Source organism: Trachurus japonicus, chromosome 8, assembly GCF_045865225.1.
Source record: "Trachurus japonicus isolate A0001 chromosome 8, Traja_1.0".
In the NCBI taxonomy this organism is placed as follows: domain Eukaryota; kingdom Metazoa; phylum Chordata; class Actinopteri; order Carangiformes; family Carangidae; genus Trachurus; species Trachurus japonicus.
This window is the reverse complement of record NC_140914.1, coordinates 27,368,675-27,388,753: the sequence shown is the minus strand read 5'-3', so window position 1 is coordinate 27,388,753 and position 20,079 is coordinate 27,368,675. Positions and strand designations below refer to the sequence as shown.

At 44.3% G+C, this 20,079-nt stretch overlaps 1 protein-coding gene across 1 annotated transcript in view; it reads left to right on the top strand.

The window, feature by feature from the left end:
- The first annotated feature begins 2,466 nt into the window (after nucleotides 1–2,466).
- Nucleotides 2,467–20,079, top strand: part of nags (N-acetylglutamate synthase) — a 41,132-nt gene continuing 23,519 nt past the window's right edge. The window contains exon 1 of the mRNA XM_085785058.1: nucleotides 2,467–3,103. Within this exon, the coding sequence (XP_085641184.1) occupies nucleotides 2,618–3,103 (486 nt within the window). The 5' untranslated portion in view covers nucleotides 2,467–2,617. The remainder of the gene's footprint in view (nucleotides 3,104–20,079) is intronic.

The window sequence follows — 20,079 nt, the reverse complement described above, 5'->3', positions numbered from 1 at the left end:
CTCACTGCGAGCCGCCATTGTTGTTTGACTCAAACAGTCGCTTCAGCGCTACGCCACACCTCAGAAAGTCCCGCCCGGCGATCCTGATTGGTTCATTATTTTTTGCTCCGGGGAAGAAGTTTGCATTGGCCTCGAGTCCAGACCCTTGTGCGAAGCTGAGCGTAGCGCCTCTGGCGTAGCTTTGCGGAACTACAAGGGTCTGGCGAGAGCCAGGCTATGCAGCCAGTGGTGCGCGGTAAAAATGAAACTTGTCAACCAGCAGTGTTTGCATTAATTAACGAGTCTGTGGTGGCCCGTCTCTCTCGCGCGCGCTGGCGCACACACACAGACACACACATAAACACAGGCACATGGACAGGTGGCGCTGTAACGGTAATTTAAAAAAAACACCTTGCTTCGTTTGTCACTCGCTTACTCGCTCGCCGCGGCTCAAATTACAATGCGGCGACTTCACGCAGCGACGTCACTGCTGCCGGTGGCGCAAAATGAAAGTACCGGTCCCATCTAAGTGCAGTATGGTACCGTTTAAAATGTGTCAGTACCCCGGTACCAATCTAGTACCGGTATACCTAACAACCCTATTCTGCGCAATACTATTCCTTATCAATTATCATTGGGATACTAGCTTCTTATTATTATTCGTTTCTTTGGGTCTGTTCACAACACTGTATGTTGTAAATCTCTGGGCAGGGCTATGGGCTGGCGTTGCTAACGGGAAGAGTGCAGAGAGTCTTCTACTGCAATTAAAGTACTTAGGGCCTATTTGTAGATCATACAACCCCACTTTAAAAAAATGCTACTATCCCTTTAACATCCCTGGCAGCAGCTATCAGCACCTCCCTAGATAGACACACTCTGCCTGTGCTGCGCTTTCTTGACCTCATTCTGTGAAAACAAAGTTGGGAGATTAGTTGCTTTTAACAAGGGTGCAAACCTATTACACACTGTTTTGTTTTTATTTTTATCTTAATTTTTATTTTTTTATTTATTAATGTTATGATTGTGCTTGCTCAGTTTTTTCTTATTCTAAACTGTATTCGCTTGTACATTGTTAATTGTATATTGGCAGAAAAAAATAAATCACCCACTGAAAAGGATGACTACAAAGAAAGGTGATCCATCTAGCATTTAAAAATGGCTATTTTCACCAAAAAGTGACAAGTTTACACCCCTGTTTTATGTCGCCCTAGTTGTAACACTGTGTCACAAATAACCCCTCATGTAGTCTCCTTACTCTTGCCTAGCTAACACTGGCTACGAGCTAGCAACAAGCTTTAGCATGGTACCATTTTTTAGCTAAGAAAACGCTGACAAAGATGATAATAAGAATGGTTTTGGTGACTTGCACACATGCTTCAGTAATCAAAAAACTAGCGATATGGAAAAATTTACTTACATGGTGACAAAACACACTTTGTCGAATATTCTTGCGAAATCGCCGCCGATTCTTCCGAAATTTCTGCTGACTCATCTGCTAACTGATATGGACCGGTGGCCGGAAGTTGGCGGAAGTTGACTTGTGCGTCTGGATAAAAAGTCTGTGTTTCAACTTGCCCCGCGTTAGGTTGTACCCCACGCTCCTCTAAACAGCGGTAGGTGATAAAAATGCACGTGTAGCAAGCACTGCTCTCTCATATGAACGGAGCTACGCACACTCGGGGTTGTTTGATAAGGAACTGTTGTGTGTTGCAAAGCATTTGTAGTGATATTTTGAGCATTATATAGGCTACAGGCCAATGTTGCGGTTGGAAAAATTGCCCCCATACTTTGCTGTTTAACTGTGGTGTAGCGCCCCTAGCAGGAGGAGAGCTAGATCCGGGCTGCACACAATTTTCCTCAGACTTTTTCCTTTGGTCGCACTCGGGAACCAAGAGCTGTAGAGCGTTAGGCCTACTTAGAAAATGACCGGAATTCTCCTTTAAAGCACTTTATTATGGACGCTCCCAAACTACTGATGTACTGTATGAATGCCATGTTTTTTTGTTTTGTTTAAATCATTGTCTTTTTTTGATACGATTTTAATTTGTTTTAATAATATATTATTTTTATAGGCTACAGCTAGAAGCTGGTGAGAAACGTTTCGTTTCAGCCTATGTATGAACGCACATTTGTAGGAAATGACAATAAAGTCTTGAGTCTTCTCAATCACTTTGGTGGGAATAATTCATGTCTGTAAAATAGCTGTTAGTGCCACACAAGTGTAGGCTCTATGTTAAATCCCTGTGTTGAAAATAAATATGAAATATAGCCTACTTAATTTGGACTTTATAAGGTTAGGACCTTTTACTTGGATGAAAGTTTAGTAATTGGACCTCAGGGAATTTTAAAAATTGAATAGGCTACCGCTGGCCTTGAGGTACAGCCTCTGGGGGCTGAGCCCCCCGCCCCCCTAAAGGTCGGATAGAAACGCCCCTGTTGAAGCCAAATTGTGACGAGCCCAAATCTGGTCTATAGGCGCCCTCATTCACAGTGAACCAGTCTGCCTACAACGTCCATGCTCCACAGCAGGTGACAGCCTCTCTCTTCATGTCCCGGGCTGATGAAACCTGAGAAGTGCCGACGCAGCAGCAGTGGCAGCAGCAGCAGCAGCGGCACGGAGCAGCACGGAGCCCCCTGAATGAGACACTGGCTCCCCACAGCTGCCAGTTCACGGCAGGGACTGAATGCGGTGCTCCTCAACTTCGGCCGCCAGCCCGAGTGTCTCCGGACTCTCTCAGGAAGCAACATGGCCAAAGTAAACAGCGGCTCCTCCGGTTGTCGGGCCATGGTTATGGCAGGAAAGTACCTGTCGAGTCCTTCTCTCCCGGTGCTGACCCGGATTTCTGGCCAGCGGCAGCGGAGGATGTTCGGCCCGCATCGCCGAATGGTGAACTCTGACGCGGCGGGCACGGGAGGAAAGACCGCGGCTTTGGCCCAGCTGGAAAACCCGGGTTATTTCTCCGCCGCGGACCGACACGTGCTGATGACCAACCGGAATTTGATTTACCGGGACGTGAAGGCTTTTCTGAACGAAGTCGGCGGAGACCCCCGGGAGGCTCGCTACTGGCTGACCCAGTTCCAGAGAGCCACCTCGGTCCAGTCTACTGCCTTCGCCGTCCTGGAGGTAGGAGGCTGAAACTTTCTATTAAACTTCTCAGTAGGTGTGATGTGTTTGCGTCCTTTAATGACCTGTCAGCTAGTTATGAGTGTTTGAAGTAGGCAACAAGCTTATTGACAGTGACAGGTGCCTGAGGGTTTTATAACATTTGCATTTGTGTTATTTACAAATTAGAGCAATAGTCGGGGGTGTCTTGTTCAAGTTCAGTCAGTTGACAATTTATTTGCTTATCATCCATCAGACATTAAGTTAATTCAGAAATAACTTAAAGCAGATATCAGTGGAATGTTTTTGTTAATATAAGTCCTAAATAGTCCTATTTTCCGTCAGCAATCACTTACATGAAGTATTTCAGCCTAAACACGAGTCTCTCCGTCACTCTGCTCTGCTGTAACCCGAGGAGAAAATTTTCCTTGTGGGATACAAGTGTTATCCAATGAGGAGAGAGAACGGCATGAAGGGCTGTGTGTGCAGCCAAGGGGTGCGCGTGAATGTGGTGACGTAGCACGAGGACCAATTGATGCCTGACAAGGGCGGGGGCTGCTAACTCATGGTGCGTTCAAGGAAACTCGTACTTTGTGTCTTTCCTTCCTGTGAAGTCATACCAGTTCGATCTGGTACGAGTTCACGGGTTGGAAGTTACGAGTGGCCGTTATAGGGAACTTTCACAGACAACAGGACGATAAAAACACGAGCTACGGGTTACCTGGAACGCTACCAAGTCGTAGTTGTGACTTGAAGCTGTAACTTACGGTTTCAAAAGCCTGCCTTGAACACAGCATTAGCCGAAACGGCCGTGCCGATGATATCTGCTTTAAACCAACTTAATTCAACTCCAGAAATATGGCAACGCCAAGGAAACATTTTGTTTTTATACACCTACCGGTATCAGATGAATGGAGAGTTTTATGACATGTTCAGAGATGGCAAAAGTACCCAGATTCTTTACTCGAGTAGAAGTAAAAGTACCTGTGTAAAAAACGACTTAAGTAAAAGTGAAAGTACTGATCCAAATATCTACTCAAGTAAAAGTAAAAAGTACAGGCTCTGAAATTTACTCAAAAGTATTATTAAAAGTAATAAGTATTTCCATTGCACGATTCACTGCAAAGCAAATAACCACACGATAATTCATCTTGAATCCATTTCATCAATGTTATTGTTCACATAGCCTAAGTTTACCTGCCGGACACAAAATGTATCCTAATGTACTTCACTATGGTGAATCGTAGGCATTTGTATTGTACACAGAGGTGGCAAAAGTACTCATATTCTGTACTTAAAGCAGAAGTAAGTGATCCGGTCGTTTTGGCTAATGCTGCGTTCCAGGCAGGCTTTTGAAACAACACTTACGACTTTGTAGCGTTCCAGGCAACCCACTCATGTTTTTCCGACCTGTTTTACCTGTGAAAGTCACTATAACGGCCACTCGTAACTTCTGACCCGTGAACTCGTACCAGATCGAACTGGTACGACTTCACAGGTCGGAAAAACACGAGTTACGAGTTGCCTTGAACGCACCATAACGTCTTGTCAGCTGATGGAGTTAGCAGCCCCCGCCCTCGTCATGGATCTATTGGTCCTCGTCTCTACGTCACCACATTCAGGCGCATCCCTTGGCTGCACACACAGCCCTGCATGCCGTTCTCTCTCCTCATTGGATAAAACTTGTAGGATACGAGAAAAGTTTTCTCCTCGGCTCAGAGCAGAGCAGAGTGACTGAGAGACCCGTGTTTCAGACCAAACACTCTATAGAAGTGATTGCTGTCGGAAGATACAACTATTTAAGACTTATATCAAAGCCCTTCTAGGCAAGTCAGGCCACTCGGCGGCCATATTGGCGACGCTTCGAAAAGCCCAAGAAGACCAGACGCCTATCTAATTGAATGGAGGGGTGGTCTAATCCACCCTTTAACGTGATAGCAGGACGGAAAAAACATACAGACGTGCTAGCCAGTGAAATAAGATACAAATAAAAACCAAAAAAACATAAACTTTACCGCAGAATGACGTTTAAATCGCTATTTTTCCACAGGGAGTACTCAACTGCGCATGCGCGTGGATTTACGACACTGCCGTCACTGTACGGCTGTAACGGCTGAGTCCGTGATCTAGCAGCAGCCCGAGCCGAGAATACCTACACCGGTCTGCCCTGCTCTACCTGGAGACATATTGGCATGAGTCTGGAGATTTTTGCCCAAAAATAAACGCTAGACTTTCATGAAATCCGTCTTAATCATCTCCTATGGGCTCCTAGTTCTGTGTGTGGTGACTGTGTCTGCTCCCCCTCCCACGATCCCCACTAACGTTAGCTGTCTCGGATGCTATCGAGTGCTAGCATGTCGTCTCAGCAGCAGCAGTCAGTTAAAATAAATAAATACAGTCTGAGTGAACCGCTGGAGCCACGGACTGATTACCGACCATCACTGACAACTAAAGCCTCGACCGGTATCAAGTATGAGGGGCGTTCGTTGTGCTGAGCTAGCTCGATGCTAACTTCGACTAGCGGTTAGCATCCGCCGCTAGCTTCGGTTAGCATCCACCGCTAACAGCAGCTTCTCAGCTCACAACAAGCCTCTCGTACTCGGTACAATAAAACAATAGAGGCTCTCGTTATTAATGGTGACGGTGTCTATCGGTCCACGGCTCCAGTGCTTCATCCGGACTGTGTTTTTTATTTTTTTGGAGTGGACTGCTGCTGCTATCATGGACAGGAGGCTAACGCTTAGCCCCAAGGGAGGGGGCCCAGTTTGAATAGGTTAAAAAATGAAACGAACAAAACTATACATTCAAAAATTAAATTAAAGAAAAGGTGGACTAATCGGTTCATTGTAAAACACTTATTGATGTGAATGAGGTGAATTCTGTATACGTAGCCCCGAGGTAGCTCTTTCGTTCAGCAGCACACACCTGAAGCTTCACTTTTCATTAAGACCAACCAATGTGGCTGCCAAATTAACAAGCCGGCAGTAAACCTCTAAAACTCCGCGGGTAAATGTAACAGCTTTCCTCCAGGATGAGGAGCCGCTCCCGGTCGCCGGTGGCTCTGCACTTTTCCGAAAACCTTAGAGTAAATGTTCAACCTGACGACATACAGTACACACGGTGCTAAAGCCGTGTTGTTGTTGCCACCAGGTAGGTTTGTCTGTCGTAAATCTACTTGTGCGCATGCGCTGGTGCAACAACATGATTGGCCTAGTTCAGCTCTGGCAACGCAGGTGATTGGCTGCTGGTGAAAAGGGGCGGGACATGCGCCATCTTTGGCGTCGCAGCTTTCCCCATTCAAAACGGGCAGAGTGGTCTGTCTCCTCATATTAGAACGTCTCTGCTTATATTAACACAAAAATATCGCTTACTTCTGCTTTAAGTAAAAGTAAGAAAGTACAGGCCGTTAATGAAACCTACAAAATTTGATAATTTTGTTAAACAAAAAAAGTTCAGACAGAATTATCAAGATTGAACTGACCAGAGGCAGTGTTTCCCAACGTTTGGGCCGCCACAGACTCTCACAAAATAATAACAATAAGAATTTTTAAACAGCGTTTCACCACCTCTCATCTCTGCCAGTCAGTCCACCTGCCGTCTCTCTCGCACCACACGTACACGTACGCGCACACACGCGCGCACATATACACACAGACACGGGCGCATGGACAGGTTGCGCTTTGCCGCTCGTAAACGATAAATGCGCTATATTGCGCAGATTGTACAGTGTTCAACCCCCCCGTCGGATAGTCCGACCACCATCGCTTCCTTCCTCCATGCTGCTGCCTCCATGTCGCTGCTACAGTACAAGTTGGTAACTCGGTTCTCTCTCTACCGCCCCCCTCCCTCCTCCCTCTTGTTCTCCCTCTTTCCCTCTCTAGTTTGTCACGTCTTTTACCGGTGCTTTTACGTCGTGTCAAAAAAAAGAAGTAACAAGCCTGTTTTTACAATGTAAGGAGTAGAAAGTACATATTTTTGCGTATAAATGTAGGGAGTAAAAATAAAAAGTCGTCAGAAAAATACTCAAGTAAAGTACAGATACCTGAAAAATCTACTTAAGTACAGTAACGAAGTATTTGTACTTCGTTACTTGCCACCTCTGGACATGTTAAAGCCATACGTAAGAGTAAAAGAAAACTTACATTCAAATTATACCTACAGTTTCAGTTGGAGCAGTGTTGGTAATCACCCTTTTTTTTTTTTTTTTTTTTTTACCAGTTTGTGGTCTTGGCTATAATTTGGACAATTTTGTACCAATGTATTACGGGCATTACAGTGAATGTGAATCAAGTCCGGCAAGAGTAGGCTAATGCTGAAGTGTACACCAGAGCCAGTCTATTGACGAGCCTTGCCACTCTCCATTAGCCCCATTGTATCGAACCTGGTTGCAGTTCCACCAGAATTCCACTAGGAGTGCTCGCGGGCGAGTGCAGAATGAATGGGGCCCTATGGAGCTAGAAGGCTAAATTTGTCCCTTTCACCTGGTAATAGTCAAAAAATCGCAAATATTGTTGTAGTTTCTGCAAGATCAATATGGATTATAGGTTAAAAGTGAAATTGTTGAGAAGTTTTGTCCTTTCGATTTCCTACAGGTTGGACTGTTGTTGCCCATAAAACGCTAGCATTCTGCTAATGCATGCTGATTGGTCAGTGACGGACTTGCGACTATTTACGACCAGAGATCCCACCTGATGACACAGTAGCTGTAAAACGGGCGAAAAGCTGTTTTATTTCTTTCTGTACCGCTGTTATTATGCACTTTTATTAACTTTTAATATTTTTTCAAGCGAGAAAGTAACTGTTTAGTCTCCCAATATGCGGTCAGTTTATCCAAATGACGGCTGTTTAGAAGTCTGCTCCGATGTTTTCGGAGAAGTGAAGCTGCACCTGTGGAGCAATGACCGGGACATCACAGCGGCAGCAGCCGGTCTGCCGACGTGCTCGGTCGGCGTACCTCTGTCGTCGATCCCGGCGGAGAAAACGGTCGTTAATTAACTTACCCGTAGGTTTTTAGAGGTTTACCACCGGCTGGTTGATGAAATCTAACAATTGTAGCAGTAGCATTAGTTTATTGTTTGAATGAAAAGTGAAGCTTCATTTGTGTATTGGACAGAGAGCAGTGCTGCCTGGGGGCTCTGTACGTCTCCTACGTTCACCACATTTACATAAATAAATAAATGTTTTACAATGAACCGATCGCCTGCATTAAATGTTTTAAAAAATATATATATTATTATGTTATGTTATAGGTTATAACAGCCTTTCTCAGACACTGGGTTATAACATGGTTACGGTCCGCGGTTCTGTAGACGGGCTGGACGGGCTGTCATCGTGCTCTGAGGTGACTCAGAAATTACCGTAAAGCAGCACCTCTTGTCTGTGACGTCATCTTGTTTTTTTGAACAGCTTTTTAGAACAGAAAAGTGAACTTAAAAAATCCAATATTCAGCCAAGTGCATTTTATTGCTTCCCCCTTTTGATAATAATATTCAAATTACTTGACAAAAAATTATTTCCAGAAAAAAGTGGATTTTTAGGGGTGTATCCCCATTGACTCCCATTCATTCTGCACTCGCCTGCGAGCGCCCCCACATGGACAGAGACGTGTACCGAAAACCCGGAAGTAGGACGAGAGTGGCACTTCTCCTCAATATTAGAAATTCTCTGGTGTACACCTGTTTAAAAAAATCTTAGAATTCATTAAAGGGGACATATTATGCAAAACTCACTTTTTCATTGTTTTAGTGTGTGTATTTACATCCAGATGCCTCCTCACCCCTTAAGCGTCAGTTTTGACAACTACGTCAATATTTTGTAAACTGCCATAGTAAGAAAATGTGTCTTTAACAAGCCGTTTTAATTTCACCCGGCTTATTACATCACAAGCCGGGTGATGTGAATATTCAAGCCCTCGCTCCCGTGGTTACCATGGTTACTAGTCTAGATGGAAACAGGGGTCCACGAGCACATAGTGGATTTTTTTTCCCCACCTGTTTTTTCTTAATCTTTAAAGTGTCTATTTTAAGATTCTGACAGGTAACAGGATGAAAAAATGTCCCATGGTGTTTATTTTTAACCCTTTACCTCCCCTATCCTAGCCTCGTAAACCAGCCTCTCGCGGAAGTGCATTTCATTTCATTCCGAGGGAGAGTCTGGCCTCATCCCCATTCTAAGCGTTTGGACTGAAACCCTCAGAAGGCCGAGCCAATCAGCGTCGCCCGCTGTGATTGACACAGCACGTTGGCCAATCAGGGACCGACTGGTGCAAAGCCCCGTCACTACACCAACTTGCTGATTAACTGAATGGGGTTGTCTGTCAACGCTACTACCAAAGATATTAAACCGTCTTTGCTACTACTCCCGCCCAGCTCCCGCCCACCCCAGACGGTTAGAGGGGGGATGAGGCCAGACTCTCCCGAGAAATGAAATGAAATGCATTTCCGCGAGAGGCCGGTTTACGAGGCTACCCCTATCCCAAATTCGAAGCTGAAAAAACTGAAAATGAAATTGGCATAGCTCTTTAAGTAAACAACTCACAGAGACAAATTAACACATTTTTCTACACAATTGTGGGCCAAGGAATTCAATAGAATAGTTATTTTTAAGTTTTTAACACATCCTGACTTGATTTTGGGACAAAAATATCAAAAATTAGCTGAAAATTCTAAAATCGTATGTATATTTTCCCCTATACCAAAATCCTGTGCACTGAATGAAAACATTTTGAGATTTTTCTTAATCTTTAAAGTGTCTACTTTAAGACTCTGACAGGTAACAGGATGAAAAAATGTCCCATGGTGTTTATTTTTAACCCTTTACTGCCCCTATCCCAAATCGAACCTAAAAAACTGAAAATGAAATTGGCATAGCTCTTTAAGTAAACAACTCACAGAGACAAATTAACACATTTTTCTACACAATTTGGGGCCAAGGAATTCAATAGAATAGTTATTTTTAAGTTTTTAACACATCCTGACTTGATTTTGGGACAAACATATCAAAAATTAGCTGAAAATTCTAAAATCGTATGTATATTTTCCCCTATACCAAAATCCTGTGCACTGAATGAAAACATTTTGAGATTTTTCTTAATCTTTAAAGCAGGGGTACTCAAATACATTTTTCGAAGGGCCAGAATTTTTCTTAACAGACACCTTGGGGGCCGCACATTCAAATAGGCCTAGATTGAAATTAAATTCACCTTTTTCGTCTAATAATTTAAATATTTTTTATTTTACTTGTAAGCACATAATTTTTATTTATACACTTCATAGTGTTTTGTATGATATAAAATGAAAAATCTTGACATTGTCATATCATCATTTACATATCATGCTGGAGCTTTACACTGCTGACTTGTATCCTCAGACATGCCCTGTGATTTTCAGCTTAAATATGAAAGGAGGCTGACCATCACAGGACATGTCTGACTCTGTTCTGAGGATACAAGTCATTGGTCCTGAAATGTGTGTTTCTCTTCTATAATACACATTCTACATCTCGGAGGCGACGTCTTTCCACATATGGGCTTCCTTCACCTTTCAAACGAGGCAGAGCTCAGTGGGAAACAGTAGGAGAGACACAGGCCGATGGAACCGGGACACAACACCGGGGGAGAAGCAGGTCGTGCAGCTGTGCACGAAAAAACAATTGCGTCTCATCAAATGCGCGCGGCTACGGCTGTTGAGTTGTGAGCGTGCATGATGCGCGGCTACATTGAATGGGTTTGAGCTTGCGCAAAAGACGCTTCATCTGAACGGCCCCCCATGTATGATGCACACACAGTTGAACCAAGACGGCGGTGAAAATCACCCACGGTCTCTGCAGACAGGCAGGGAAAACCCTGCAGTCCAGCCCGCTCCCCAAACACTCGCGCATGGTGATTTGGGTTCGTCGGCGTTTCTGTACCCCAGTGCAGCGCCTCACAGGCACACACAAACGCTCCGCACGTGTTTCCATGTCCCAGCGCATTGACTTACAGGCGCACGGAGCCCGAGAAATACAGTATACAGTAATATGTAAACTAGTAGAACTCAGTCGCGGGCCTGATTGGAAGGTTCGGCGGGCCAGACGCGGCCCGCGGGCCGCCTATTGAGTACCGCTGCTTTAAAGTGTCTACTTTAAGACTCTGACAGGTAACAGGATGAAAAAATGTCCCATGGTGTTTATTTTTAACCCTTTACCTCCCCTATCTCAAATCGAACCTGAAAAAACTGAAAATGAAATTGGCATAGCTCTTTAAGTAAACAACTCACAGAGACAAATGAACACATTTTTCTACACAATTTGGGGCCAAGGAATTCAATAGAATAGTTATTTTTAAGTTTTTAACACATCCTGACTTGATTTTGGGACAAACATATCAAAAATTAGCTGAAAATTCTAAAATCGTATGTATATTTTCCCCTATACCAAAATCCTGTGCACTGAATGAAAACATTTTGAGATTTTTCTTAATCTTTAAAGTGTCTACTTTAAGACTCTGACAGGTAACAGGATGAAAAAATGTCCCATGGTGTTTATTTTTAACCCTTTACTGCACCTATCCCAAATCGAACCTGAAAACACTGAAAAAGAAATCAGCATCTCTTGAAGTAAACAACTCACAGAGACAAATTAACACATTTTCTACACAATTGTGGGCCAAGGAATTCAATAGAATAGTTATTTTTAAGTTTTTAACACATCCTGACTTGATTTTGGGACAAAAATATCAAAAATTTGCTGAAAATTCTGAAATCGCGTATATTTTCCCCTATACCAAAATCCTGTGCACTGAATGAAAACATTTTGAGATTTTTCTTAATCTTTAAAGTGTCTACTTTAAGATTCTGGTACAAGGATGAAAAAACGTCCTGTGGGGTTTATTTTTAAGACTTTACTACAGATGTTACTGGTTCAAAATTGCGGGGTTTTTCCTGCAATGCAGGATCGCGTGAACGCGTGTCTTTTCACCACAACTGTTTTCCTCTAGGTGGCAGCACCGTACTAAATACTGCTCAGACGTTTTGGGGACAATGATGACACGTCACACAATGTAGCCGCGATTAGGAGTGGCGCTGTTCATGATACAGAATACAAGAGGATGAAAGGAGAACTAGCTGCAGACAGTAAATAATATAGTAGCCTAGTTTTTCAATTACAAAATATAACGACGGCAGCTACAGTAGACTATAGCCCACGTCTCACTCTCTTTTTTTGGTCATCTGTCTCGTCATCTCCAAAATGTGTTTTTAAAATGAGCCAACTACAGTAGCTGTGCAGTAGTGCCGCAGATTTCTCACTCCGCACCTTGTTTGAGAGTGCAGCTGGATGATTTCTTGTGAATGAACGGGTCTGTGTCACTTTGGGGCTGGGCGATAAAACATAGGATAAATAACTTTCCCTCGATAGAAGACGCGGCCGATACAAAGTCGATAGGTTTCATTCATCCATTTTTTGACAGACAACACAAACAGCCAGTGATAATGAGAGTGGTGACACCGTCAGCCATGCAGCCGGCCTGGACTTTTTATTTTTAATTATGAAGGATCATCTGCGCAAGGCAAAGATGATAGCATCAACAAAACACGGCGTAACACACGCAGCTGTATGGGACAGGCTTTTATTTAATTCAGAACAAGAACAGATCTGTTGTTTGGCCACTGTTTGAAAATACCCCGAATTATGAGCAAATAATCTGATCCAGAGCAGCAGTCATAATCAGACTTCTTCTAAATAAACCTAAACATTAAATAACTGGGTCAGGTCGGACCATGGGGTTGTTTTTTTCTCTTCTTCTTCACAGGAGAAAATGAGGTGCGCTGTGCTCACGGACGCGTTGATGTTTTGTGATTTATCTGCTGCCTTGACTCTGCCCTTTATACATGTGCGTTCAGATTAACAATAAGACAAGCCATGGTTGAGTTTATTGAGTTAATAATCAGCATCTTAGTACCTCTGATCCGGAGCGATAGTGTTATGAAAATCGCTACAGTTGAACTGGTCTGGTTTTTAGCTGCTCAATCTCATTGTTTCAAAGAAAAGGGATTGATTTTTATAACGAAATGAAACGAAAACAATATTATATTGATACATTGTTGTAAAAAAAATCCAAAAGAAACGAAAATGAACTAAAGAAAATAACTTTCACACACACACACACACATTAAAACAGTGCGATTGGTTGAAAGCTGATAATTAGCCATGTGCTTATAAGCTGATTGGCCGAAACCAAGAACAAAGCCGCGTGAATGGCCAATCGCCATGTGTTAACGGACACACATCGACTCCTGATCTTTCCTCGTCGCAAGCCTTGATGTCTCCGCTGGTTCTATCTTCAACCTCGGACAGCATTAACATCTCTCACCAACACCCCGATGTAAGCTTGAGGCAGAGGGAGGAGGGGGAGGGGGGCTGTCGGGGTGGAGGTGCTGAAATGGAGAGCTGTCCCCCACAAGGTGCTAAAGTGAGGGAGAGGAGTGGAGAGACTGGCCGTCCTAAGAAACGCCGGTTGATTTGAGCGATTTAAGCAAAGCAAAGCCTGGGCTTTTATTTGGTTTTATTATATGCTTGTGTTTTTTATCTATTTTTGCCTGTTTTCACTCTGCACCTGCCCTAATGTGTGTCTCCCTTGTCTCTAGTAAATGAATATTTCCCACAATAAAATGAGTCTTTAGAACAAAGAACTGATTTTTTTCTCTAGCTTTATAGAGCTTTATAGGCTATAATAACCTTGCTTACTGCTTTTTGAATCACTTGACAAAATAAGATGCCTCAAGCAAACTTGGATATGAAAACATTTTATTGAAGAAGAAAAAACACACACACATTGTAGCATCAAGTACTGTAGGCTACAGTAGGGTGAGGATAGGACCCTCAGATGATCTTCTCGGAGTTCGCAAGAACTCGTTGATCTTATCTATGCATTCTTTCAAGTCCTTTCTGTCCATGCCTGGAAACTCCGTTCTCAGTGACTGCACTACAAAGTTCTTCACATCCGTCCCAGTTTGTCGTTTTGGCCCAGGCTCGGTAATTGTCCTCTGAAATGACTCTCCGGAACAGTAGGCACCCAAAACGTCCCACCTGGCCGTGGCTCTGGTGACGGACTCGAGCATGGTCTTCAGGTCCGACATGCCTCAAGCTTACATCGGGGTGTTGGTGAGAGATGTTAATGCTGTCCGAGGTTGAAGATAGAACCAGCGGAGACATCAAGGCTTGCGACGAGGAAAGATCAGGAGTCGATGTGTGTCCGTTAACACATGGCGATTGGCCATTCACGCGGCTTTGTTCTTGGTTTCGGCCAATCAGCTTATAAGCACATGGCTAATTATCAGCTTTCAACCAATCGCACTGTTTTAATGTGTGTGTGAAAGTTATTTTCTTTAGTTCATTTTCGTTTCTTTTGGATTTTTTTTACAACAATGTATCAATATAATATTGTTTTCGTTTCATTTCGTTATAAAAAATCAATCCCTTTTCTTTGAAACAATGAGATTGAGCAGCTAAAAACCAGACCAGTTCAACTGTAGCGATTTTCATAACACTATCCTCCGGATCAGAGGTACTAAGATGCTGATTATTAACTCAATAAACTCAACCATGGCTTGTCTTATTGTTAATCTGAACGCACATGTATAAAGGGCAGAGTCAAGGCAGCAGATAAATCACAAAACATCAACGCGTCCGTGAGCACAGCGCACCTCATTTTCTCCTGTGAAGAAGAAGAGAAAAAAACAACCCCATGGTCCGACCTGACCCAGTTATTTAATGTTTAGGTTTATTTAGAAGAAGTCTGATTATGACTGCTGCTCTGGATCAGATCATTTGCTCATAATTTGGGTTATTTTCAAACAGTGGCCAAACAACAGATCAATTAATTATTATAGACTATATTTTCCATTTTTGCTAAGCGGTTTGTTCTGAATTAAATAAAAGCCTGTCCCATACAGCCGCGTGTGTTACGCCGTGTTTTGTTGATGCTATCATCTTTGCCTTGCGCAGATGATCCTTCATAATTTGTGATACATAATCATCAAGTCATAAAGCAAGACAGGCTTTATCATATTACAATAGTTTCTGTGATTTAGGCAGGGTATACAGTAGTTAGTTCTAGTTTAATAGCCTAGAGTTTAAGCTGTGGATTACTGCACAGATCACTGAGTCATCCGCCTGTCGTCCTCCGTTCTCACAGATGCCACCTGGTGGTTGTTTTCGCACATTGAGGCTTTTCATTAAAACCTCTTGTCTCGCCAAAGAAAAAAAATGCCTGAGTCTTGTGGCGTCTCGCGTGAACCACGCGTGAAGTCCGCAATTTTGAACCAGTAACATCTGTACACCTATCCCAAATCAAACTGAAAAAACTGAAAAAGAAATCACGGTAACATCTTGCAGTTAACACAGATGAGTTCTGTTTTAGGACTAGATGAAACTATCCCTAGATTAAGCTTGTCATCCTGAGGTTTGAGTGGTGACGATGTCCCAGGTGTGGCAGGGCTTGACGCTAAGCTTTTTTCCAAGTAGCACTGTGCTACCATGCTGAAAAATTTAGTAGCACACAACATTTTTTAGTAGCACAATAAAAATTTTGTAGTTTTGGTGAAAATATCATTTTCAAACAAATAAAGTAGATTTAGCCTATAATCCTAACCCTGTAGACTAATTTTTAATGTTTTAACTGGCTCTTTGCCTTAACAAAAATCAGGAAAGACAAACAAGGCAAATATGTGTGAGAAAATAGAATATTTACAACCAATATTAGTTTTTAGTTTTATGCTGTATGTGTGTGCATGTGGCCCAGGGGTGGGGGTATTGATGAGCAGTGAACCTATATTTCCCTCAGTATAAAAAGCTGAACATTACATACAGGGCTCTACACTAAGATTTTTTAGGAGCACAATGAAAAATGTTGTAGCAGGCTGTTTAAGCCTTAAATAATGCTGAGGGTCCAACATGACCCATTTTTACATTTGAGAACAGTAAAAACACCAAACATGTTTCCTCAACAACCTGTCACACAAGCAGCTCCATGTTGCCCCTGTGTGATGTTCAGGGACAGGTCAGACAGGGAGCTTTGAGGTTGAAGTTTATATGAATGTTGCACTGTGAGACTGTGACCACATGTCAGCTGTTCTCACTGCGACAAGCGTTTTTTTTTTTTTGATAGCTCCGCGGTAGCCTCGGAGGCCACGTACCACCTAAGGGCTTCCTTCACCTGGGGCAGAGCTCCGTGTGAAACAGTAGGAGAGACACAGCCCGAGACTGTGTACCGGAGGAAGAAGCAGGTCGAACGTGCACGGAAAAAAAGCGCATCGCACCGAATGTGCGCTGCTACGGTGTCGCCTTGGCGTGCATGACGCGCGTCTACCTTGAAAGTAATGTGCGGAAAAGACGTTACATCTGAACGGCCCCGATGTACACAAGCTTTAATCAATGCGGCGGCCAAAATCACCAAACAGGCAGGGGGGGGGCGGGGCGGGGGAGATACTGCTCATGTTAAACAGCATGCAAAGCGGTGCATGCAGTTTCTGTCCGAGTCGCACTGATGCGACTGATGCGAGCAAAACTGTCGCACTGTCGAGCCCTGTGTGGCCCCCTCTGCTTTCAATGCTTCTAGGCCACTGGTGTTACTTATGGCCTCTTCGCCCACAGCCATCGGATTCCATGCTCTGCTGCTCCTGAGAGGGCTTTGATGGTCTGGCATTGGGCTTGGCCTCGAATCCCAAGGTCCTTAAGTAGCCTGATGGTTGACTTGCCCACGAAGCCTCTGCAGCCGACTTCCACAGGGCAGCTGAGCCGTTCCACATCGGCTACCAGTTCTGTGTACTTAGGAGGACCAGAGGACGAGATCTAGTCTGTGGTTTGTTTTGACAATCTCAAATGGGAAGCAGAACCTTTGATTCAGATCTGCGACCAACTTCCAGTCTCGTTCACCTCCAAGCTGGCCGATGCTTGATCTTGTAGAGGCTGTGGCTGCACCTTCTCGGACGAACACTCCAGCAGATGCAGGCTGGTATGATGGGGGAGGCATGGCATTGATTTTTGTCCACCTAGTCTCCAGAGCAGTTGCTAGGCACTTTATGACGTGGTTATGCCGCCAGGTGTATCGGCCCTGTGACAGGCTTTTTTTTGCAGCCAACCAAAATATGCTTAAGGTTTGCAGGGGATGGACAGAGGGGGCAGGTGGGGTCTTCTCTGTACCACTGGTTTAGGTTAGAGGGGGAAGGAAGGACATCATACGTGGCTCGTAAGATGAAACTGGTGTGAAATGTTTCCGTGCCCAGCAGCTCCCTCCAGGAGAATTTCCTCCTCAACTCCCTCCCATCTCATACACACTCAAACACCTTGTTTAGATGTTTGCACATCTTTTTGGGGCGGCAGTGGCTCAGGGGGTAGAGCGGGTCGTCCAATAACCAGAGGGTTGGCGGTTCAAATCCCCCAGCTCTCTCCCAGTCTCTGCCGTAGTGTCCTTGGGCAAGACACCTTACCCAACTTGCCTCGTGAACCCAACTTCATGTGTATGAATGATCATGGTGGTGGAGGGGCCGTTTGGTGCGAAATGGCAGCCACGCTTTCGCCAGTCTGCCCCAGTAGTTTACCACCACCGGTGTGAATGTGTATGAATGAATAATGGTTACTGTATGCGCTTTGGGTATCGGGTATAGAAAAGCGCTGTATAAATGTAATGTAATCCATTATTATTATCTTGACGCCTGCTCTTGTCACCACACCTCCTCAACAACCAGAGCACGGCATTGAGCTGGAGCTGCCTTGTGCCAGGATGGTCTGCTCTGTCCAAGGTCAAGGCCTCCCCTCCCCTGTTGCACAAGGCCAACAATGTGCACTGAGATCTGACTTTGCCTTAGCTGGGGTCCATTTCCTTCCAGTCGCAAGAGTAGGAGCTGTTTGGGCTACGCAAGGGTCACGGGATTCCCTAAGTGTCATTCCAACCTTACTTTGGAGCACTTGAACTCCTCTGCGAGACTGGACACAGGAAGCTTGAGTATGCCTCTTCGATACAGCCCGATGATCTTGGGAGTCCCAGCCACTTTTGGAGAATGAGCTAATCAACCTCTTTAGCTTTTCGACCGCTGAGATTGGGACCTCGTAGATGGTCAGAGGCCACATCAGCCTGGGTAGTAGCCTTTCATCCTACCTGGGAGCATGGTCTTGTTGATACGCTCAAGGCCACTTATGGTTTCCTGCCTAAGCTGGTCCACTTGCTCTGTGTCCTTGAGGGTGGTATCATACCAATTACCAACGTCCAAGACTCTTTACTGGCTTCTCTGGCATTGTTGGTTTATGCTCTTTGTCAACGTAAAACCTGTGTCTGACAGCTTTCCCTTGACAACTGAAATGCTCCTGGACTTGCTCGACTTTATTTCCATCCGGGCCCACTGGATGTTCTCCTGCAGCTTGTTCAGCAACCATGTGCCTTGGTTGTGGTGAGTATGGTCATATCATCCATATAAACTCTGATCGGAGGGAGACGAAGACCAGTTTTGAGCTTGAGCCCACCTACTACCCACCGGGAGGCTCAAATGATGACCTACACTGCCATCGTGAAGGCCAGAGGCGAGATGGTGCATTGCCATTAGCCCTCTTTCCAGCCGTTGCCATGCTGTGGTGTACTCGTCTGTTGTAAGCCATATAGCTGCACGTCTTGGAAGTAGGATTTGATGAGGCTGGTGATTGCTTCTGAGACGCTGTAAAAGTGAAATGCTGCCCAGAGGAGACCGTGAGGAACGGATCCAAAGGCATTGGCGAGGTCCAAGAACACAACATTGAGATCTTTTCCATCCTTTCTGGCGGCTTGGATTTGGTGCCTCATGTTTGTGTGCTCCAAGCAACCTGAGAAGCCTGGAATGCCTGCCTTCTGCACTGAGGTATTGATGTAGTGGTTCCTGTCCAGGTAGACAGTCAGCCTATGAGCCACTACGCTGAAGAAGATTTTGTCTTTGCCATTGAAGAGGCTGATTTGGCGAAACTGGCTGATATCCGCAGAGTCCTTTTCCTTGGGGATTAGGATGCCTCCTGCCCTCCACCACGCAGTTGGGATAGCTTGTTTCTGCCAAACCACCTTCATCAACCTCCAGAGAAAGTGTAGTACCTCTGGTGCATTCTTATAAAGCCGGTACGGGACTCCATTGGGCCCAGGAGAGGATGCAGCTCTTGCCCAATATACACTTCCACTTGGGAGGGCTGATGTCCAGCTGATGTTCAGGGGGATGTATTGGTGGCATATCGAGTGGAAGAGTTGTCTGACTAGACCGCTGGCTGTCCGTGTGGTATTGAGGTAAGCTTTGAGATCTTCCATCGCTGTTTTGAGTTTGCCACTTTTGTTCTTTGTGAAAAGAATTTTTACAAACTTGAAGGGGTCCTTGAAGAAGTTTGATCTTCCCTGCTCCTTCGTTTTACACCTCCTTCTCAAGTTCTCAGCTCTCCTCAACGATGACAGTCGGTTATTGATTTCTGCTTGCAGCAGGTTAATTCCCTCCTTCTCCTCCTCTGGACCCTTCATTGTTTTTTCAGCTGCCTCCTCTCCTTGATAAGCCGTTCAATCTCCTCCTGTCTCCTGAACTTCATCAGGGTGGTTGATGTTTTCTTCTTGTCTGTAGTTCCGAAGCAGTCAGCGATTTTAGAATTTTCAGCAAATTATTGATATTTTTTGTCCCAAAATCAAGTCAGGATGTGTTAAAAACTTAAAAATAACTATTCTATTGAATTCCTTGGCCCACAATTGTGTAGAAAATGTGTTGATTTGTCTGAGTTGTTTACTTTAAGAGATATGCTGATTTCTTTTTCAGTGTTTTCAGGTTCGATTTGGGATAGGTGCAGTAAAGGGTTAAAAATAAACACCATGGGACATTTTTTCATCCTGTTACCTGTCAGAGTCTTAAAGTAGACACTTTAAAGATTAAGAAAAATCTCAAAATGTTTTCATTCAGTGCACAGGATTTTGGTATAGGGGAAAATATACATACGATTTTAGAATTTTCAGCTAATTTTTGATATGTTTG